Here is a 23,893-nt window from a genome sequence, read left to right as displayed (position 1 = left end):
TCGTAGGTAATTTTTTTTGAAATACTGCATTCCCCAACAGTTTGCTGTCAAACAGATGTAGTACTTGGGACACATCATATCTGGAGATGGAGTTGCTACTGACCCAGCAAAAATTGAAGCTGTAGGAGATTGGCCCACTCCTACCACAGTTACTCAGTTGAGAGGGTTTCTAGGATTGTGTGGTTATTACAGAAGATTTGTCAAGGATTTTGGCCCTATTGCAAGACCATTACATGATTTACTCAAGAAGGACAATTTCCATTGGACACATCTTCAAGATCAAGCATTTCACACTCTCAGACAAGCTCTAATAACAGCACCAGTCCTTGCTCTTCCAGATTTCTCCATTCCTTTTACACTAGAAACTGATGCATCTGGTACTGGATTAGGAGCAGTAATCATGCAAAATGGAAAAGCTATTGCTTATTATAGCTCAAATCTCTGCCCTAGAAACGTTGCACTCTCAACATATGAAAAGGAAGCTCTAGCTATAGTGGAAGCTTTAAAGAGATGGAGACAGTATTTTGTGGGACACAAATTAGTGATCAGAACAGACCGCCGGAGTCTGAAGTTTATGACTGACCAGAAACTGTCTACTGGCATTCAACATAAACTGATGCTCAAATTATTAGAGTTTGATTTCACATTAGAATATAAGAAGGGAAAGGACAATATTGTTGCTGATGCTCTTTCCAGAAAATAACAAATCAATGGAATATCATTGGTTACTCCTAAATGGACCAATGAGGTAGAAAAGTCTTATCTTAAGGACAACAAAACTAAAGAACTTCTGGAAAATCTCCTGTTGGCACCTCAACTGAAAGTCAATCATGATTCTCTCCACAAGGGGTTGATCAGACACAAAGGGAAGATCTATATTGGCAATGACATGGAGTTAAAATCCAAATTCTTTCAAGCCATGCATTGTTCTGCTTTGGGAGGCCACTCTGGTAGGAAAGTCACTTATGAGAGGATCAAAAAGATTTTTTACTAGCCTGGCCTCAAGAAAGATGTGGAGAGATGGGTGACTGAGTGCCCTGTCTGCCAGAAGAACAAAGGTGAGACATGCCATTATCCTGGATTATTAGATCCTTTGCATATCCCGGACATGGCCTGGACACATTTGAGCATGGATTTATTGAAGGTCTGCCAAAATCTGAGGGAAAAGAAGTAATTTTCATAGTGGTTGACAGAAAGACCAAATTTGCTCATTTCCTACCTCTGACACACCCTTTTACTGTCAAGAGTGTTGCTCAAATCTTCACTGACAATGTAATCAAGCTACATGGTCCCCCAATTGCTATTGTGTCTGACAGAGACAGAATTTTCACCAGCCAATTGTGGAAAGATATTTTCTCAGCTATGAAGATTGAACTGAGAATTAGTTCTGCTTACCATCCATAGTCAGATGGCCAGACGGAGAGAGTCAACCAGTGCATCGAAAATTACTTAAGGTGTTTAACTTCAGAACATCCTAAACAGTGGGTTCACCATCTTCCAATGGCAGAGTACTGATATAACTGAAGGAAATATGCCCTAGAGGCAATAATAAAGTTATTATTAATTTCCTTATATCATGATAAATGTTTATTATTCATGCTAGAATTGTATTAACCGGAAACATGATACATTTGTGAATACATAGACAAACAGAGTGTCACTAGTATGCCTCTACTTGACTAGCTCGTTGATCAAAGATGGTTATGTTTCCTAGCCATAGACATGAGTTGTCATTTGATTAACGGGATCACATCATTAGGAGAATGATGTGATTGACTTGACCCATTCCGTTAGCTTAGCACTCGATCGTTTAGTATGTTGCTATTGCTTTCTTCATGACTTATACATGTTCCTATGACTATGAGATTATGCAACTCCCGTTTACCGGAGGAACACTTTGTGTGCTACCAAACGTCACAACGTAACTGGGTGATTATAAAGGTGCTCTACAGGTGTCTCCAAAGGTACTTGTTGGGTTGGCGTATTTCGATATTAGGATTTGTCACTCCGATTGTCGGAGAGGTATCTCTGGGCCCTCTCGGTAATGCACATCACTTAAGCCTTGCAAGCATTGCAACTAATGAGTTAGTTGTGGGATGATGTATTACGGAACGAGTAAAGAGACTTGCCGGTAACGAGATTGAACTAGGTATTGAGATACCGACGATCGAATCTCGGGCAAGTAACATACCGATGACAAAGGGAACAACGTATGTTGTTATGCGGTCTGACCGATAAAGATCTTCGTGGAATATGTGGGAGCCAATATGAGCATCCAGGTTCCTCTATTGGTTATTGACCAGAGACGTGTCTCAGTCATGTCTACATAGTTCTCGAACCCGTAGGGTCCGCACGCTTAACGTTTCGATGACAGTTATATTATGAGTTTATATGTTTTGATGTACCGAAGGTTGTTCGGAGTCCCGGATGTGATCACGGACATGACGAGGAGTCTCGAAATGGTCGAGACATGAAGATTGATATATTGGATGACTATATTCGGACACCGGAATGGTTCCGGGGGTTATCGGATATATACCGGAGTACCGGGGGGTTACCGGAACCCCCCGAAGGCTATTGGGCCTCATGGGCCCAATTGATGGAAGAGGAGAGGCGGCCAAGGGGCAGCCGCGCGCCCCTCCCCCCCCCCCCAAGTCCGAATTGGACAAGGAGGGGGGCGGCGCCCCCCCTTTCCTTTCCCCCTCTCTCCTTCCCTCTCCTCTCCTGGTCCAACAAGGAAGGGAGGGAGTCCTACTCCCGGTGGGAGTAGGACTCCTCCTGGCGCGCCTCCTCCTGGCCGTCCGCACCTCCCCCCTTGCTCCTTTATATACGGGGGCAGGGGGCACCCCAAAGACACAACAATTGATCTCTTGATCTCTTAGCCGTGTGCGGTGCCCCCCTCCACCATAATCCACCTCGATAATATCGTAGCGGTGCTTAGGCGAAGCCCTGCGTCGGCACAACATCATCATCATCACCACGCCGTCGTGCTGACGGAACTCTCCCTCAAAGCTCGGCTGGATCGGAGTTCGAGGGACGTCATCGAGCTGAACGTGTGCTGAACTCGGAGGTGTCGTGCGTTCGGTACTTGATCGGTCGGATCGTGAAGACGTACGACTACATCAACCGCGTTGTGCTAACGCTTCCGCTTTTGGTCTACGAGGGTACGTGGACAACACTCTCCCCTCTTGTTGCTATGCATCACCATGATCCTGTGTGTGCGTAGGAATTTTTTTGAAATTACTACGTTCCCCAACAGTGGCATCCGAGCCTGGTTTTATGCGTTGATGTTATATGCACGAGTAGAACACAAGTGAGTTGTGGGCGATATAAGTCATACTGCTTACCAGCATGTCATACTTTGGTTCGGCGGTATTGTTGGATGAAGCGGCTCGGACCGACATTACACGTACGCTTACGCGAGACTGGTTCTACCGACGTGCTTTGCACACAGGTGGCTGGCGGGTGTCAGTTTCTCCAACTTTAGTTGAACCGAGTGTGGCTACGCCCGGTCCTTGCGGAAGGTTAAAACAACACCAACTTGACAAACTATCGTTGTGGTTTTGATGCGTAGGTAAGAACGGTTCTTGCTAAGCCCGTAGCACCCACGTATAATTTGCAACAACAAAGTAGAGGACGTCTAACTTGTTTTTGCAGGGCATGTTGTGATGTGATATGGTCAAGACATGATGCTAAATTTTATTGTATGAGATGATCATGTTTTGTAACCGAGTTATCGGCAACTGGCAGGAGCCATATGGTTGTCGCTTTATTGTATGCAATGCAATCTCCCTGTAATGCTTTACTTTATCACTAAGCGGCAGCGATAGTCGTAGAAGCATAAGATTGGCGAGACGACAACGATGCTACGATGAAGATCAAGGTGTCGCGCCGGTGACGATGGTGATCATGACGGTGCTTCGAAGATGGAGATCACAAGCACAAGATGATGATGGCCATATCATATCACTTATATTGATTGCATGTGATGTTTATCTTTTATGCATCTTATCTTGCTTTGATTGATGGTAGCATTATAAGATGATCCCTCACTAAATTATCAAAGTATAAGTGTTCTCCCTGAGTATGCACCATTGCGAAAGTTCTTCGTGCTGAGACACCACGTGATGATCGGGTGTGATAGGCTCTACGTTCAAATACAACGGGTGCAAAACAGTTGCACACGCGGAATACTCAGGTTAAACTTGACGAGCCTAGCATATAACAGATATGGCCTCGGAACACTGAGACCGAAAGGTCGAGCGTGAATCATATAGTAGATATGATCAACATAGTGATGTTCACCATTGAAACTACTCCATCTCACGTGATGATCGGACATGGTTTAGTTGATATGGATCACGTGATCACTTAGAAGATTAGAGGGATGTCTATCTAAGTGGGAGTTCTTAAGTAATATGATTAATTGAACTTTAATTTATCATGAACTTAGTCCTGGTAGTATTAGCATATCTATGTTGTAGATCAATAGCTCGCGTTGTTGCTTCCCTATGTTTTATATATGTTCCTAGAGAAAATTAAGTTGAAAGATGATAGTAGCAATGATGTGGACTGGGTCCGTGATCTGAGATTTATCCTCATTGCTGCACAGAAGAATTATGTCCTTGATGCACCGCTAGGTGACAGACCTATTGCAGGAGCAGATGCAGACGTTATGAACGTTTGGCTAGCTCAATATGATGACTACTTGATAGTTTAGTGCACCATGCTTAACGGCTTAGAATCGGGACTTCAAAGACATTTTGAACGTCATGGACCATATGAGATGTTCCAGGAGTTGAAGTTAATATTTCAAGCAAATACCCAAGTTGAGAGATATGAAGTCTCCAACAAGTTCTACAGCTAAAAGATGGAGGAGAATAGCTCAAGCAGTGAGCATGTGCTCAGATTGTCCGGGTACTACAATCGCTTGAATAAAGTGGGAGTTAATCTTCCAGATAAGATAGTGATTGACAAAATTCTCTAGTCACCATCATCAAGTTAGTAGAACTTCGTGATGAACTATAATATGCAAGGGATAACAGAAACAATTCCCAAGCTCTTCGTGATGCTGAAATCGACGAAGGTAGAAATCAAGAAAAACATCAAGTGTTGATGGTTGACGAGACCACTAGTTTCAAGAAAAGGGCAAAGGGAAGAAGGGGAACTTCAAGAAGAACGGCAAGCAAGTTGCTGCTCAAGTGAAGAAGCCCAAGTCTGGTCCTAAGCCTGAGACTAAGTGCTTCTACTGCAAAGGGACTGGTCACTGGAAGCGGAACTACCCCAAGTATTTGGTGGATAAGAAGGATGTCAAAGTGAACAAAGGTATATTGGATATACATGTTATTGATGTGTACTTTACTAGTGTTTATAGCAACCCCTCGGCATTTGATACTGGTTCAGTTGCTAAGAGTAGTAACTCGAAACGGGAGTTGCAGAATAAACAGAAACTAGTAAAAGGCGAGGTGACGATGTGTGTTGGAAGTAGTTCCAAGATTGATATGATCATCATCGCACACTCCCTATACTTTCGGGATTAGTGTTGAAACTAAATAAGTGTTATTTGGTGTTTGCGTTGAGCATGAATATGATTTGATCATGTTTGTTGCAATACGGTTATTCATTTAAATTAGCGAATAATTGTTGTTCTATTTACATGAATAAAACCTTCTATGGTCATACACCCAATAAAATGGTTTGTTGGATCTCGATCGTAGTGATACACATATTCATAATAATGAAGCCAAAAGATGCAAAGTTAATAATGATAGTGCAACTTATTTGTGGCACTGCCGTTTAGGTCATATTGGTGTAAAGCGCATGAAGAAACTCCATGCTGATGGGATTTTGGAATCACTTGATGCTTGCGAACCATGCTTCTTGGGCAAGATGACTAAAACGTCATTCTCCGGAACAATGGAGCAAGCAACAGATTTGTTGGAAATCATACATACTGATGTATGTGGTCCGATGAATATTAAGGCTTGCAGCGGGTATCATTATTTTCTGACATTCACAGATGATTTGAGCAGATATGGGTATATCTACTTGATGAAACACAAGTCTGAAACATTTGAAAAGTTCAAAGAATTTCAGAGTGAAGTGGAGAATCATCGTAACAAAAATAAAAAGTTTCTACGATATGATCGCAGAGGTAAAATATTTGAGTTACGAGTTTGGCCTTCAGTTAAAACAATGTGAAATAGTTTCACTACTCACGCCACTTGGAACACCACAGTGTAATGGTGTGTCCGAACGTCGTAACCATACTTTATTAGATATGGTGCGATCTATGATGTCTCTTACCGATCTACCACTATCGTCTTAGGGTTATGCATTAGAGACAGCTACATTCATGTTAAATAGGGCACCATTTAAATCCGTTGAGACGACGCCGTATGAACTATGGTTTGGCAAGAAACCCAAGCTGCCGTTTCTTAAAGTTTGAGGTTGCAATGCTTATGCGAAAAAGTTTCAACCTGATAAGCTCAAACCCAAATCGGAGAAATGCGTCTTCATAGGATACCCAAAAGAAAATGTTGGGTACACCTTCTATCATAGATCCAAAGGCAAGATATTCGTTGCTGAAAATGGATCCTTTCTAGAGAAGGAGTTTCTCTCGAAAGAAGTGAGTGGGAGGAAAGTAGAACTTGATGAGGTAACTGTACCTGCTCCCTTATTGGAAAGTAGTTCATCACAGAAACCGGTTCCTGTGACACCTACACCAATTAATGAGGAAGCTAATGATGATGATCATGAAACTTCAGATCAAGTTACTACCGAACCTCGTAGGTCAACCAGAGTAAGATCCGCACCAGAGTGGTACGGTAATCCTGTTCTGGAGGTCATGTTACTTGACCATGACGAACCTACGAACTATGAGGAAGCGATGATGAGCCCAGATTCCGCAAAATGGCTTGAGGCCATGAAATCTGAGATGGGATCCATGTATGAGAACAAAGTATGGACTTTGATTGACTTGCCCAATGATCGGCGAGCCATTGAGATTAAATGGATCTTCAAGAGGAAGACGGACGCTGATAGTAGTGTTACTATCTACAAAGCTAGAATTGTCACAAAAGGTTTTCGACAAGTTCAAGGTGTTGACTACGATGAGAGTTTCTCACTCGTATCTATGCTTAAGTCTGTCCGAATCATGTTAGCAATTGCCGCATTTTATGAAATCTGGCAAATGGATAAACAAAAATGCATTCTTTAATGGATTTATTAAAGAAGAGTTGTATATGATGCAACCAGAAGGTTTTGTCAATCCTAAAAGTGCTAACAAAATATGCAAGCTCCAGCGATCCATCTATGGACTGGTGCAAGCATCTCGGAGTTGGAATATACGCTTTGATAAGTTGATCAAAGCATATAGTTTTATACAGACTTGCGGTGAAGCCTGTATTTACAAGAAAGTGAGTGGGAGCACTACAGCATTTCTGATAAGTATATGTGAATGACATATTGTTGATCGAAAATAATGTAGAATTATTGTGCAAAGCATAAAGGAGTGTTTGAAAGGAGTTTTTCAAAGAAAGACCTCGGTGAAGCTGCTTACATGTTGAGCATCAAGATCTATAGAGATAGATCAAGACGCTTGATAAGTTTTTTTTTTCAATGAGTACATACCTTGACAGGATTTTGAAATAGTTCAAAATGGAATAGTCAAAGAAAGAGTTCTTGCCTGTGCTACAAGGTGTGAAGTTGAGTAAAGACTCAAAACCCGACCACGGCAGAAAAATAGAAAGAGAATGAAGAGTCATTCCCTATGCCTCAGTCATAGGTTCTATCAAGTATGCTATGCTGAGTACCAGACCTATTGTGTACCTCACCATAAGTTTGGCAAGGGAGTACAATAGTGATCTAGGAGTAGATCACTGGACAGCGGTCAAAATTATCCTTAGCGGAATAAGGATATATTTCTCGGTTATGGAGGTGATAAGGAGTTCGTCGTAAAGAGTTATGTCGATGCAAGCTTTGACACAGATCTGGATGACTCTAAGTCACAATCCAGATACATATTGAAAAGTGGGAGCAATTAGCTAAAGTAGCTCCGTGCAGAGCATTGTAAACATAGAAATTTGCAAAATACTTATGGATCTGAATGTGACAGACCCGTTGGCTAGAATTATCTCACAAGCAAAACATGATCACACCTTAGTACTCTTTGGGTGTTAATCACATAGCGATGTGAACTAGATTACTGACTCTAGTAAACCCTTTGGGTGTTGGTCACATGTCGATGTGAACTATGGGTGTTAACCACATAAAGATGTGAACCATTGATGTTAAATCACATAGCGATGTGAACTAGATTATTGACTCTAGTGCAAGTGGGAGACTGAAGGAAATATGCCCTAGAGGCAATAATAAAGTTATTATTAATTTCCTTATATCATGATAAATGTTTATTATTCATGCTAGAATTGTATTAACCGGAAACATGATACATGTGTGAATACATAGACAAACAGAGTGTCACTAGTATGCCTCTACTTGACTAGCTCGTTGATCAAAGATGGTTATGTTTCCTAGCCATAGACATGAGTTGTCATTTGATTAACGGGATCACATCATTAGGAGAATGATGTGATTGACTTGACCCATTCCGTTAGCTTAGCACTCGATCGTTTAGTATGTTGCTATTGCTTTCTTCATGACTTATACATGTTCCTATGACTATGAGATTATGCAACTCCCGTTTACCGGAGGAACACTTTGTGTGCTACCAAACGTCACAACGTAACTGGGTGATTATAAAGGTGCTCTACAGGTGTCTCCAAAGGTACTTGTTGGGTTGGCGTATTTCGATATTAGGATTTGTCACTCCGATTGTCGGAGAGGTATCTCTGGGCCCTCTCGGTAATGCACATCACTTACGCCTTGCAAGCATTGCAACTAATGAGTTAGTTGTGGGATGATGTATTACGGAACGAGTAAAGAGACTTGCCGGTAACGAGATTGAACTAGGTATTGAGATACCGACGATCGAATCTCGGGCAAGTAACATACCAATGACAAAGGGAACAACGTATGTTGTTATGCGGTCTGACCGATAAAGATCTTCGTAGAATATGTGGGAGCCAATATGAGCATCCAGGTTCCGCTATTGGTTATTGACCGGAGACGTGTCTCGGTCATGTCTACATAGTTCTCGAACCCGTAGGGTCCGCACGCTTAATGTTTCGATGACAGTTATATTATGAGTTTATATGTTTTGATGTACCGAAGGTTGTTCGGAGTCCCGGATGTGATCACGGACATGACGAGGAGTCTCGAAATGGTCGAGACATGAAGATTGATATATTGGATGACTATATTCGGACACCGGAATGGTTCCGGGGGTTATCGGATATATACCGGAGTACCGGGGGGTTACCGGAACCCCCCGGAGGCTATTGGGCCTCATGGGCCCAATTGGTGGAAGAGGAGAGGCGGCCAAGGGGCAGCCGCACGCCCCTCCCCCCAAGTCCGAATTGGACAAGGAGGGGGGGGGGCGACGCCCCCCTTTCCTTTCCCCCTCTCTCCTTCCCTCTCCTCTCCTAGTCCAACAAGGAAGGGAGGGAGTCCTACTCCCGGTGGGAGTAGGACTCCTCCTGGCCGGCCGCACCCCCTTGCTCCTTTATATACGGGGGCAGGGGCACCCCAAAGACACAACAATTGATCTCTTGATCTCTTAGCCGTGTGCGGTGCCCCCCTCCACCATAATCCACCTCGATAATATCGTAGCGGTGCTTAGGCGAAGCCCTGCGTCGGTAGAACATCATTATCGTCACCACGCCGTCGTGCTGACGAAACTCTCCCTCAAAGCTCGGCTGGATCGGAGTACGAGGGACGTCATCGAGCTGAACGTGTGCTGAACTCGGAGGTGCCGTGCGTTCGGTACTTGATCGGTCGGACCGTGAAGACGTACGACTACATCAACTGCGTTATGCTAACGCTTTCGCTTTCGGTCTACGAGGGTACGTGGACAACACTCTCCCCTCTCGTTGCTATGCATCACCATGATCCTGTGTGTGCGTAGGATTTTTTTTGAAATTACTACGTTCCCCAACAATAACACCTGCTTTCATTCTTCACTACAAAAAAACTATTTGAAGCTCTCTATGGTTATCCTCCTCCACAAATCAGTGAGTACATTATCCATGACAATGAGGCCAAAGAAATGTTGACTGACAGACAACAACTGTTAGCTACCGCTACCTTGAAGCAAAACTTACAGGCGGCACAACAGCGCATGAAAAAGTTTGCAGATAAAAAACGTGCGGAGGGTTCTTTCCAAGAGGGAGACATGGTGTATCTCAAAATGCAGCCCTACATACTGAATGCCTTTGGGGCCAAGTCACATATTAAACTTCAAAGTAAGTTTTGCGGGCTGTTCAAAGTTCTGCATAAAGTGGGAAATGTAGCTTACCACTTGCTACTTCTAGCGGGGACAAAAATACACCCAGTCTTTCATGTCAGTGAGCTTAAACGACACATTGGTCCTACTGTTGTTCCTTGTGAAAATCTTCCTTTGGTCACGGAGGACGGACACATCAAGCAAGAACCTGTGATGGTGTTACAAATGCGTCTTATTCCCAGGAACAACCTCCCCATGATCCAGTGGCTTGTACAGTGGGAAAATTTTCCTCCCGAAGATTCCTCTTGGGAAGATGCAGATTTCATTAAGCATACATTCCCTCGCTTCTTCAAGCAAACGGTGGAAGGCTGGCGTCAAGGTACTTGACTACTCCTTGAGGACAAGTTCGTTTTTTCGAGGGGGCATTGTGAGGGCCTGAGATGAGATTCAGTATCAAGCGGGTTCAGTTATCGGACGGATGCAATCAACTGCCGCTATGAAGATCTAACGGCTCACATTCGCTCACCGTTACTGTACTGTTTCTATTGTCGTTCTGTTACTGTTCCGTTTCAGAGAGTGGCTATATATACGCCAGCGCCGTGCACTTGTAACCATTCATTCCAGCTGAGCTCAACCTCAAAACAATGTATACATAAAAACCTCCCTCTGTGAGGAATATACCTAGCATATTCGAGATAATACTATCCAGATCGCAATCCTAGTTCGTGTTCATCCCTAAATTTTCCCAGATTTGATTGTTGGGTGTGACACCCCCACCTCAACCAACATCCCAAATCTTAGAGAGAACAAAAAAAAAAGGCCGGCGGCCTCACTCCAATTCCATCGAGAGCGAAGCCAACAAACGAGCTCAGGAAAAAAAAAAGGGAGAAATCCCCAGCCGTCTGCGACTGCGAGCACGAGGCCTCCCTCCCGCATCATTCGAAGCCTCCGGAAACAAACCCAAAACCCCAGCGCTCCCTTCCCAAACCCTAGCCCCTCGGGCGGCCGGACGGCCTCCTCGCCGGCCCGCCCAACACACCGCGGAGGTGCGGCGGCAGCCCGCCATTCGCCCGGCCCTTCGGTCGCCTAGCGCCTCTTCCGCGCCCTTCGCCCCGCAGGCAGCGCAGGCTGCAATCCACGCTCTGCGTTCCGGCAGACCTCCCACCCCCCTCCAGGCGCCAGGGTAAATTAGCTTCCAATCCGACGTCTGAGGCTGGAAATGCCTCCGGTTGCATGATTTTTAGTTAGGGGCGGCGAGATGATTCTTGCAAGGCTTCCATGGAGATTTTGTTTAGTTACTCAAGGTAGAGGTGCTGAGCAGCATGGATGAGGTGTTATCTGGTTGACTTTAGCTTGTATCTTGGCAATCCCGTGTCATCCTGCCTTGCCTCATGAGTTTGCCCCTAGGAAGTGTCATTTTGTTTACTCGACGACCGTTTCATTCATGCTATGATCTAGTTTTGTTTAGGATGTCACGCCCCAGTTCGATTCAGTTTCGATGTAGTCCCAATTCTATGCCAGTTGTGTGATTTGTTGCATCGTACTGTTTGCGAGAATGCCATGTGGAAACAGAGTCATGTTGAATAACAATTCCACACATATCTCTGCTTTTCTCAACTTTTCGTGGATTAGCCCTTGATTGCTGTGTCTGACAAACATTTTATTATTGATATAGATAGATGGAGGAAAAGGGACAATCTACATGGTTGATCACTAGTCATGTCTAAGTTGTTACAAACTAGACTGAAGTTTCATACTTCTGCATTTCCAGTGCCTCAAGGCCATGGCTCACTTGTATTTAGACTTTGGAATGTAACTGTGGTCTTGTTCCATTAGATCACAAATTACACTTGAAAACGTGTATACAACAAGACACATCTGACTGTAACATGCATGGTTTGTTTAATCTTAAGTCTATGATGTCCTCTCTGAATGGACCAAAACTTCCCCATCCATGTCTCAGTGAAAAGAAAATAGATCTGACATCGTGATCTTCCGGTTATTTGGATTTGTTTCCATTCTTTTAAGGATGATGACTCTGTGCTTGCAGATGACTAGGTGGGATGAAATTCTCACCCTTCCAGTTCAGAATCCGACCATATTAGAGTTTTCAGCAGCAGATATCACGTGGTCCATGGTGGAGGGCTGGAAGGACTCAATGGACAGGCTTGCACTCATTCCATTTTCTAGGGTGGGTGATTTTGTCAGAGGAGAATCAAACAACAAAGCATGCCCGACAAGATTCCACGTTGAGGCACGGAGAAGGCGTTCTCCAACCATGACCTGCAAACCAAAAGTCGACGGGATACTTGAGTATATTCTGTAAGTAAATGGAAGCATGCCTAGTGTTTATGCATCACATGTTGTGAGAGTGACTGGTTGTGTGCCTTGTCCTTAATGCTTTTGGCTTTAGCTGTTTCCTAGTTGAGATGCTAGAATTTAAACAGAATATTTGAATACTGCGACACCATTCCATGCAGGTATTGGTGTTCTTTTGGTCCAGATGATTATAGAAAGGGTGGTGCTGTCCGGCCTAGCAGATCCTCTTGCGGAAAGAGGAAAACACCCGCTGGTCGCCCTAATACAAAGAGGGGGTGTGTTTGCCATTTTATTGTGAAGCGTTTGATCGCTGAACCATCATTGGCTCTTGTGATATATAACCACAACAAGCATGTAGATAAGAAAGGCACACCATGTCATGGTCCCATGGACAAGATGGCTGTAGGGACGAAGGCAATGTTTGCACCTTACATATCGGATGAATTACTTCTTGAAGTTATGTCTTTGCTCTATGTTGGTATTCCTGTCGAGACCATAATGCAGAGACATACTGAAATGGTTGAAAAGCAAGGAGGACCATCAAATCGTGATGACCTTCTTACTCACAGATATGTTAGAAGGCTGGAAAGAAAAATGCGGCGTTCTGTTTATGAACTTGATGATGACGATGCTGTTAGTATGAACAAATGGGTTGAAAATAACCAGGACTGTGTATTTTTCTATGAAGATTTTTCCGATAATGATACCTTTGTCTTGGGCATTCAGACAGATTGGCAGCTACAGCAGATGATTCAGTATGGCAACCGCAGTTTACTGGCTTCTGATTCAAAGTTTGGAACAAACAAGTTAAAGGTCTGTCAATGTCATCTGGTTCATTTTTTGTTTTTTCATAGTAGTTTAGTTTGCTTGATTTCATAGTAGTATCGTTGTTTGCCATTTTGCAGTATCCTGTACATAGCATCCTTGTTTTCGACCAGCAGAAAAATGCAATTCCTGTTGCTTGGATCATCACTCCCAATTTTACACATGGTGAGATACATAGATGGATGGGTGCTCTATATGATCGAGTTCGTACGAAAGACCCGACATGGCAGTTGGGTGGCTTCATTATTGATGATCCCTTGACCGATGTCCGCACTATAAGGTAACTAATGCTTCTCTGCCAGTGTACTGCTTCCTGGGTTTGTGGTGCCTGAGTATATTGCTTGCTGAACAGGGAAGTGTTTCAGTGCCCGGTGTTGATTTCCTTATGGCGTGTCCGTCACGCTTGGCATAAAAATTTGATGAGCAAGTGTTCAGATTTTGAGAGGCGTTCAATGATGTCGAAACGACTTGGTGAGGCAATATCCAGCATCTGCAGAGGAAATGGTGATATAGAATTATTTCAGGCCTTCCTGGAAGATTTTATTGATTGCTCTGGCTTTGTGGACTACTTCAAAGCTCTATGGTTTCCAAGACTTGGTTGGTCCATATACCTTGCTTTTCTGGCCATATCTGGATTTTACTTGTTACAGGTTTTTTTGGTAAGTTCTCTTATTCAACCGTTTAATCTCAATATCTTCCAGGGGCATGGACAGGCGTCCTGAAGACCAACCCGTTGGCTACTGCTGAGGTAGCTTCAGCAATTGAGAGGTACCATCACCTGCTAAAACTTCGTCTGTTGAATGAGGCAGATGAAAGTATCTACCAGCGTGCAGACTGGTTGGTTCATAAGTTGGGTACGAAGGTTCACTCTTACTGCTGGTTGGATGAATTTTCTGGGAAAGACAGTTTCTCTCGTTACTGGAGGAGTGAGTGGAAAACTGGCCCAAACCCATGGCAGCAGGGATTGCAAATTCCAGATTCTGATATTGTAATTGAAGGCAACTGTGCTAGAGTGGTCTGCCAGAAACACAAGGACAAGTCCCATGCCATACTGAACCCAGGTTCTGAGCTTGCATTGTGTGACTGTAGCTGGTCAAGGAAGGGAAACCTTTGCAAGCATGCAATGAAGTCGGCTAAGGTTTGCCGTGACAGGGGATTGGCGCCGCCATCTTTGGCGCTGCTTCGCTATTACCAGGCACTGGCAAATGTTGTCCATTGCCCACCCAGTGACTCTGTGATATGTGACCATGCAATTGCCGTGGCAGTTTCTGTGAGAACACAGTTAGATGCGTTGCTTTCCGCCACCAACAGCAGTTCTCCAGATACCTCACTCTTCAAGGGTCCACAATCAACCAGTGACAATGAACCCAGAGAACTTGATGTTCAGGAAGCCAACATTGAAAATGGCAGTGAAGTTCCCGCTGATGAGGATAGTGATGAGGACAGTCCTGCTTGCAAGAAAAGAAAGCCTAGAGGACCATCTGATGAAGACGAAATCGCTACAGCGACGCAAGTTTCTGAAGCTGAGAGCAGTCAAGCAACTTCTTTACGGGAACTTGATCGATGTCAGGATAGTCCTGCTCCCCAGGAAAGAGTGCGCAGAGAAACTTCTGACGGGTATGAAGGAACTGCGGTGATGGAAATTTCTGATGACGAGGAAGAAACTGCAGCGGCGCAAATCACGCAACCTTCTGAAAGTGAGAACAGTCAAGCGACTTGTGTGCAGGAAATTGATCGCAATCAGGATAGTCCTGCTCGCCAGGAAAGAGGGGGCAGATAAACTTGGGACGGTGATGGAGGAACTGTGGCGGTACAAGCTAGTTCAGGCGACAAGGAAACTGCAGCTGCTTAAAGAAACTGATGGACTGAATGATTCTTCTGTCGAGGTTAGATTAGCTGATCGGATAGATGGGACATGACGCCTTAGGCCTCTCCTTTTCTCGTCTGAAACCACCAGTTTGTTTGTGCGGTTTGTATGTCTTCAGCTACCAAAACTTCATGCTTACTGAATGAATGCATCTGGAAGTCAGGCAACACGCAACCAATGCTTATCCTTGTAGCGGATCAGGGAACCATGTGAATAAAAGCGCAACAATCTCATGTGGAGTACGTGGTTTACAATCACATGAGCTTGTTACTTTGCCCCCTGTATTACGACGATTTTCCCCAAATGATGGGCAAATCTGAATTGCTGTTGAAGGAGGTTATGTTAATATTCTCTTCCGGCAGCGTGCTCTCATGTTGGGAGGGAGCAAGCTCGTGCCCCGATTGAAATAAGAAGCTGCTTCATGGCAAGAGTGCATACATTTGCTAAATTTCAGCCGATACGACTCGATAACCCTCACCTAACTGAACTTTCGTGGCTACCTGAGCTCCCCAACCCAAACACCAACAAAATCAGTACAAATCCCTCGACCAATACTTGTGGAGTACTCCCTCCGTACAGTGATGAATAGAATTGTATCGACAGAGACAATGAACAAACGATTCGAACAGTTTTTTGTTGATGATGAATGAACACTCATATACAGTGGGAACAGTCGAGGGACACAATGGTTCATAGAGATGCCTTTCCAGGAACCGTCGTGACGGTTGCTGGAAGTGTGCAACCGCACATGTGAGAAGGAGCGGGGGTTATCCCCTAATAACCGCAAGGGTTATTTATTTTTAACACGTCCCATAATATTAATATATGGGACGGAGGGAGTACTCTCTAACGAGTGCAGAGTTCTCTAGGAATAGACATGTTTGTTCGTTGGAGTTCAGCCCGCCTGGATTCCTAGTGGATTCCAAGATGGAGGGAAGGCAGAGTGAGTTAGCTGGGGATGCCATTGGGAATTCTCACAAAAGAAAAAAAAACTGGGGATGCTATTGGTGCACTGTATCCACTGGATTCAAATTCGGTTTCGGGTAGTGCCAAGGGGTTTGAATTGACAGACATCAAGAGATTCTCTTGGGGTTTCTGGGCTCTTTCCCTATGATTTTGTTGCGATGTTGGTCATATATCTTGGGGATGTTGGTTTGATTTGGGCTCAACCATTCATAATCTCAAGCATCCAAATTGTGATGGTTTGATTTGATTGATTCAACCACAGGTATCTCAGGTATGTAATTTGTTCAATTTTATTCTTGTGCACGGACTAGTTCATCCTGGTTGTTGGTTTGAACCGTGAGTTCACCATTGGGAGATGAGGAGGGCGATGACAGAAGTATGTGTTAAAAATTGGGTGATTATTTAATAAAGTAGTAACAAGCTTTCCATTCATCAAATATGGGCCTTCAGTTTAGATGAATTACAACTTCCAATTGTTGGATCACAATGTGCATATCCTGAAACACTGACTCCACACCACTTTTTTTTAATAAAAAAACACTGATTTCAAACCCAAAAAAAAATACTGAACTCTATGGCATGCCTCTTGCCTCATGTGGCAGCAATGGTGACGGGACAGTGCCACACCAATGGTGAGCTTAGCGAGGAAGCAGCATAGGTGAAGCTGCTGCGGAGGGGTGGCACCAGGATGTGAGGCCTCAATACGATTTGAGCCTCACCAACAGTTTAGTTAAGCAAGTAAGGGCCAGTTCTTTTGGGGCTTATGGATGACTGCCAAAATTTTATTCTAGAAGCGACCCATAAGCCCCAAAAGAACTGGCCTAAGCAAGACTTCCAGAGTAACATCATCATTTATGAGCATATCAGGTAGGAGTATATTAGAACTACACAAACAACAAACGATAGACATGCTCGATCACGAGGCATGGAGAATCATGTAAACAGTTAGCAAAATTTAGCACATGTGGAAGAGTGCTCAAATACAGAGCTTGGATGTGTTGTGCAAGAAAAGGATTTGGATGAGTTGTGCAAGGGTGTCAAGACCTACACACTTCATTTTTGGAAGATATCCACCCTGCCATTATACCAAGTCATGTTCAGGAAATGGTACTATGCTCTGGGTAATTTTCAATCTGCCATCACACCACTTCTTTGATTTTCCATTGTGTACTGAATGGGGATAAAGATTATTACGACCACTTGGTGCATTTACACAATATTGCAAAGGAACTTGCACATTCAACAAGATTATGCCAAATGACAAAAAAGAAATAGCTGTGTAGTTATATGGAATATAAAGTTTTGACTCGCTTTGGTTTCCTCGATCTACAAGTCTGAAGACCGATTGCGATAAATTATCATCCAATAGAGTATAATAACGAATAGGACACGGAGGTGAAGCAGCTACATAAATAAGAGGATCGTCTAACATGACAGGACTAGAATTTACGGTGAGGTGGTTCCGGGATAGGGATTCATTAAATTCAAGCAAAGCCTCCTTGCGGTTCACTTAGCAACAGCAAACAAATGGAAGCAGATCAAACAGATGGGCGATTGTGATACCCCCAACGTTATGATTGCAAGGTCCCAAACAACCCCTTCACATCCTCATCTGCTACTGTGTCCGTTGAACCTGCAAGAATGATAATACTGATTATTGAACAGAACAATTGGCCTGTCCATTTGAAGTATTCCAGTAGTTATTCACCTTGCTGCTCCTCCAGTTTCATGGGCTTCTTGTCCTCCCTGGGTGTTGGGGTTGACAATGGCGTCGACAGTGGCATTGAGCTGGCTGCGGCAGCGGCTGCCGCAGCAAATGCCAGCGCCGGCTGCTGCATGGCGTTGAACTTGAGCATCTTATCCCTGTCCCTGCTCGACTCGCTGCTCTTAGGGGTCTTCTTCTTGGGCGGCTGGGCCGCAGCGGGCTTCTCCTTCTTGTTCTTGGCCTCCCTGGCGGCCTCCTCCTCCTCCTTGATCTTGGCGGCCCTGGCCTCCTCCTCGAGCGCCCGGAAGGCCGCGTCCAGCATTTCCCGCGACCGCTTCCGCGCGACGGCAGCCTCCTGGACGCGGCGCTCCGCCTCCTCGCGGGCGGCGGCGGCGGCGCGGCCGATGGACTCGTGCGCGAGGCGCGCCGCGACGAGGAGGATCCGCGCGGCGCGCTCGTCCATCACGCGGCGGGCGGCGGGCGCGTAGGTGAAGGGCCGGCCCTCCGCCTCGGCGGCGCACGGCGGGCAGACGAAGGAGACGGGGTCGGGGATGCAGGCGACATGGGCGACGAAGAGGCCGCAATTGGAGCACTCGGCGGTGGGGCCCGGCGGGGCGACGGCGGGGTCGAAGTGGGGGTCCTGCGCCGCGGCGGCGGCGGCGGCGGCGGCGTCCGTGTGGAGGAGGAGGAGGCAGGCGGAGCAGAAGGAGGCGGGGTGGTAGAGGAGGACGCAGGAGGAGCAGAGGCGGCAGAAGACGTCGTTGTGGCGGACGTGGTGGAGCGGCCAGGCATCGCGGCCGGAGGCGCAGCGCTCGCCGCCGCAGCCGCGGGGGGCGGGGGCGGTGGAGGATGGGGACGGGCGGAAGGGGGGCGTCATCGCGGCGAGCGGCGGCTTTACAGGGTAAGGGAGGAGAGGGGAGGATTAGGGTTTCTGAGGGAGGAAAGGCTCGGCCGAACGGCTCCTGGGGGAGAGATTTTTCTCTCCTTTTTTCTTTCCTTACGGGAATTTCGTGTTCAGGCGGGGTTCCACGAGCAAAGGAGGTAGTAGGTGGGAGGAGGCTTGGATTGCCGGTGGAGTGGGAAGAGGGAGTGGAACGGGCTCCAGGCTCGGTAGATCGACTCACTTTTTTTCATGAAACTTTCTATATCTATTTGTCATGCTATGGCAGTGCAAAGAGCACATAAAAAAATATTGATGTCCGTAGACCACCTAGCGACAACTATAATCACTGGAGCGAGTCGAAGGCGCTTCGTCGTCGTCGTCCCTCCTTCATCGGAGTTGTGCCAAATTTATTGTATTATACAACTGAAAAGCCGACGTGCTAAGACCCCACAAAACCAACGCACCAAAACAACAACCCGATAAGTATATACAAAGTTTGTTTATACAAAGTTTTTGGGTTTATACAAAGTTTGTTGGAAACTTGTATTTACAATAAAGTGAGTGGGAGCGCTACAACATTTCTGATAAGTATATGTGAATGACATATTGTTGATCCGAAATGATGTAAAATTTCTGGAAAGCATAAAGGGTTGTTTGAAAGGAGTTTTTCAAAGGAAGACCTGGATAAAGCTGCTTACATATTGGGCATCAAGATCCATAGAGATAGATCAAGACGCCTGATGATACTTTCAAAAGACAGCACACCTTGACATGATTTTGAAAGAGTTCAAAATAGATCAGCAAAGAAGGAGTTCTTGGCTGTGTTACAAGGTGTGAGTATTGAGTGGGACTCAAGACCTGACCACAGCGGAAGATAGAAAAAGGACGAAGGTCGTCCCCTATGCTTTAGACATAGGCTCTATAGTATGCTATGCTGTGTACCGCACATGTAGTGTGCCTTGCCATGAGTTGGTCAAGAGGGTACAATGGTGATCCGGGAAAGGATCTCATGACAGCGGTCGAACTTATCCTTAGTACCTAGTGGATTAAGGAATTTTCTCGATTATGGAGGTGGAAAGGAGTTCGTCGTAAATGGTTACGTCGATGCGAACTTTGACACTAATCCGGATGACTCTGAGTAGCAAACCGGATTCGTATAGTAGAGCAATTATTTGAAATGGCTCCAAATAGCGCGTGGTAGCATCCACAAGATGACATAGATATTCGTAAAGCACACGGTTCTGAAAGGTTCAGACCCGTTGACTAATAACCTCTCTCACAAGCATAACATGACCAAACCAGAACACATTAAGTGATAATCACATAGTGATGTGAACTAGATTGTTGACTCTAGTAAACTCTTTAGATGTTGGTCACATGGTGATGTGACCAGTGAGTGTTAATCACATGGTGATGTGAACTAGATTATTGACTCTAGTGCAAGTGGGAGACTGTTGGAAATATGCCCTAGAGGCAATAATAAATGGTTATTATTATATTTCTTTGTTCATGGTAATTGTCCATTATTCATGCTATAATTGTATTGTCCGGAAATCGTAATACATGTGTGAATACATAGACAACACCATGTCCCTAGTGAGCCTCTAGTTGACTAGCTCGTTGATCAATAGATGGTTACGGTTTCCTGACCATGGACATTGGATGTCGTTGATAACGGGATCACATCATTAGGAGAATGATGTGATGGACAAGACCCAATCCTAAGCATAGCATAAAAGATCGTGTAGTTTCGTTTGCTAGAGCTTTTCCAATGTCAAGTATCTTTTCCTTAGACCATGAGATCGTGCAACTCCCGGATACCGTAGGAGTGCTTTGGGTGTGCCAAACGTCACAACGTAACTGGGTGACTATAAAGGTGCATTACGGGTATCTCCGAAAGTGTTTGTTGGGTTGGCACGGATCGAGACTGGGATTTGTCACTCCGTGTGACGGAGAGGTATCTCTGGGCCCACTCGGTAATGCATCATCATAATGAGCTCAATGTGACTAAAGCGTTAGTCACGGGATCATGCATTGCGGTACGAGTAAAGAGACTTGCCGGTAACGAGATTGAACAAGGTATTGGGATACCGACGATCGAATCTCGGGCAAGTAACATACCGATTGACAAAGGGAATTGCATACGGATTGATTGAATCCTCGACACCGTGGTTCATCCGATGATATCATCGTGGAACATGTGGGAGCCAACATGGGTATCCAGATCCCGCTGTTGGTTATTGACCGGAGAGGCGTCTCGGTCATGTCTGCATGTCTCCCGAACCCGTAGGGTCTACACACTTAAGGTCCGGTGACGCTAGGGTTGTAGAGATATATGTATGCGGAAACCCGAAAGTTGTTCGGAGTCCCGGATGAGATCCCGAACATCACGAGAGGTTCCGGAATGGTCCGGAGGTAAAGATTTATATATGGGAAGTCTTATTTTGGTCGCCGGAAAAGTTTCGCGCTTTATCGGTATTGTACCGGGAGTGCCAAAGGGGTCCGGGGGTCCACCAAGGGGGTCCACCAGCCCCGGGGGGCCACATGGGCTGTAAGGGGTGCGCCTTGGCCTGTATGGGCCAAGGGCACCAGCCCCAAGAGGCCCATGCGCAAGAGATAAGAGAAAAGGGAGAGTCCTAAAGGGGGAAGGCACCTCCGAGGTGCCTTGGGGGGGAAGGACTCCCCCCTGGCCGCACCCTTCCTTGGAGGAAGGGGCAAGGCTGTGCCCCCCCCTCTCCCTTGGCCCTATATATAGTGGGGGGAAGGGAGGGCAGCAACATCTAAGCCTTGGGCGCCTCCCTCCTCCCCTGCAACACCTCTCTCTCTCTCGCAGAAGCTCGGCGAAGCCCTGCCGGAGACCCGCTACATCCACCACCACGCCGTCGTGTTGTTGGATCTCCATCAACCTCTCCTTCCCCCTTGCTGGATCAAGAAGGAGGAGACGTCGCTGCACCGTACGTGTGTTGAACGCGGAGGTGCCGTCCGTTCGGCACTCGGTCATCGGTGATTTGGATCACGGCGAGTACGACTCCGTCATCCACGTTCATTGGAACGCTTCCGCTCGCGATCTACAAGGGTATGTAGATCCACTCCTTTCCCTTCGTTGCTAGTAGACTCCATAGATGCATCTTGGTGAGCGTAAGAAAATTTTAAATTATGCTACGATTCCCAACAGTGGCATCATGAGCCAGGTCTATGCGTAGTTACTATGCACGAGTAGAACACAAAGCAGTTGTGGGCGTTGAGTTTGCCAATTCTTCTTGCCGCTACTAGTCGTTTCTTGTTTCGGCGGCATTGTAGGATGAAGCGGCCCGGACCGACCTTACACGTACGCTTACGTGAGACAGGTTCCACCGACTGACATGCACTAGATGCATAAGGTGGCTAGCGGGTGTCTGTCTCTCCTACTTTAGTCGGAACAGGTTCGATGAAAAGGGTCCTTATGAAGGGTAAATAGAAATTGGCAAATCACGTTGTGGTCATACGTAGGTAAGAAACGTTCTTGCTAGAAACCTACAAACCACGTAAAAAACTTGCAACAACAATTAGAGGACGTCTAACTTGTTTTTGCAGCAAGTGCTATGTGATGTGATATGGCCAGAAGATGTGATGAATGATATATGTGATGTACGAGATTGATCATATTCTTGTAATAGGAATCACGACTTGCATGTCGATGAGTATGACAACCGGCAGGAGCCATAGGAGTTGTCTTTATTATTTTGTATGACCTGCGTGTCATTGAATAACGCCATGTAAATTACTTTACTTTGTTGCTAAACGAGTTAGCCATAGAAGTAGAAGTAATCGTTGGCGTGACGACTTCATGAAGACACAATGATGGAGATCATGATGATGGAGATCATGGTGTCATGCCGGTGACGAAGATGATCATGGTGCCCCGAAGATGGAGATCAAAGGAGCATGATGATATTGGCCATATCATGTCACTATTTGATTGCATGTGATGTTTATCATGTTTTTGCATCTTATTTGCTTAGAACGACGGTAGTAAGTAAGATGATCCCTTATAATAATTTCAAGAAAGTGTTCACCCTAACTGTGCACCGTTGCGAAGGTTCGTTGTTTTGAAGCACCACGTGATGATCGGGTGTGATAGATTCTAACATTCGAATACAACGGGTGTTGACGAGCCTAGCATGTACAGACATGGCCTCGGAACACACGCAATACACTTAGGTTGACTTGACGAGCCTAGCATGTACAGACATGGCCTCGGAACACGGAGGACCGAAAGGTCGAGCATGAGTCGTATAGAAGATACGATCAACATGGAGATGTTCACCGATCTTGACTAGTCCGTCTCACGTGATGATCGGACACGGCCTAGTTAAACTCGGATCATGTTTCACTTAGATGACTAGAGGGATGTCTATCTGAGTGGGAGTTCATAATCAGATGAACTTCATTATCATGAACATAGTCAAAAAGGTATTTGCAAATTATGTCATAGCTTGCGCTTTAGTTCTACTGGTTAAGATATGTTCCTAGAGAAAATTTAGTTGAAAATTGGTAGTAGCAATTATGCGGACTGGGTCCGTAAACTGAGGATTGTCCTCATTGCTGCACAGAAGGCTTATGTTCTTAATGCACCGCTCGGTGTGCTGAACCTCAGCGTCGTCTGTAGATGTTACGAAACATCTGACATACATGTTTTGATGACTACGTGATAGTTCAGTGCGGTTTAGAATTGTGGCACCAAAGACGTTTTGAAACGTCGCAGAACATGTGAGATGTTCCGAAGACTGAAATTGGGATTTCAGACTAGTGCCCACGTCAAGAGGTATGAGACCTCTGACAAGTTTCTTAAGCCTGCAAACTAAGGGAGAAAAGCTCAATCGTTGAGCGTGTGCTCAGATAGTCTGAGTGCCACAATCGCTTGAATCGAGTGGGAGTTAATCTTCCAGATGAGATAGTGATAGTTCTCCATAGTCACTGCCACCAAGCTAGTAGAGCTTCGTG

The 23,893-nt window shown here is 45.4% G+C and overlaps 2 protein-coding genes across 3 annotated transcripts; one reads left to right on the top strand and one right to left on the bottom strand.

The window, feature by feature from the left end:
• The first annotated feature begins 11,210 nt into the window (after nucleotides 1-11,210).
• On the top strand, nucleotides 11,211-15,712 carry LOC123180341 (uncharacterized). Of its 2 annotated transcripts, none has more exons than XM_044592375.1 (6): nucleotides 11,211-11,528; nucleotides 12,396-12,667; nucleotides 12,826-13,477; nucleotides 13,570-13,769; nucleotides 13,842-14,086; nucleotides 14,191-15,712. In XM_044592375.1, exons 2-6 carry the CDS (start codon nucleotides 12,396-12,398, stop codon nucleotides 15,267-15,269), a joined length of 2,448 nt encoding a protein of 815 aa, XP_044448310.1. In that variant the 5' UTR covers nucleotides 11,211-11,528; the 3' UTR covers nucleotides 15,270-15,712. The 2 variants fall into 2 exon arrangements, with proteins under 2 accessions (XP_044448310.1, XP_044448311.1); XM_044592376.1 differs by lacking the exon at nucleotides 11,211-11,528 and adding an exon at nucleotides 11,633-11,649.
• A 1,926-nt stretch (nucleotides 15,713-17,638) lies between these two features.
• On the bottom strand, nucleotides 17,639-19,067 carry LOC123180342 (actin cytoskeleton-regulatory complex protein pan1). Its single transcript, XM_044592378.1, has 2 exons — nucleotides 18,031-19,067; nucleotides 17,639-17,955 (listed from the first exon to the last, which is right to left on the bottom strand). Exons 1-2 carry the CDS (start codon nucleotides 18,902-18,904, stop codon nucleotides 17,894-17,896), a joined length of 936 nt encoding a protein of 311 aa, XP_044448313.1. The 5' UTR covers nucleotides 18,905-19,067; the 3' UTR covers nucleotides 17,639-17,893.
• Nucleotides 19,068-23,893: the final 4,826 nt, after the last annotated feature.

Source organism: Triticum aestivum, chromosome 1D, assembly GCF_018294505.1.
Source record: "Triticum aestivum cultivar Chinese Spring chromosome 1D, IWGSC CS RefSeq v2.1, whole genome shotgun sequence".
NCBI lineage: Eukaryota > Viridiplantae > Streptophyta > Magnoliopsida > Poales > Poaceae > Triticum > Triticum aestivum.
This window is presented reverse-complemented; position numbering and strand designations above follow the sequence as displayed.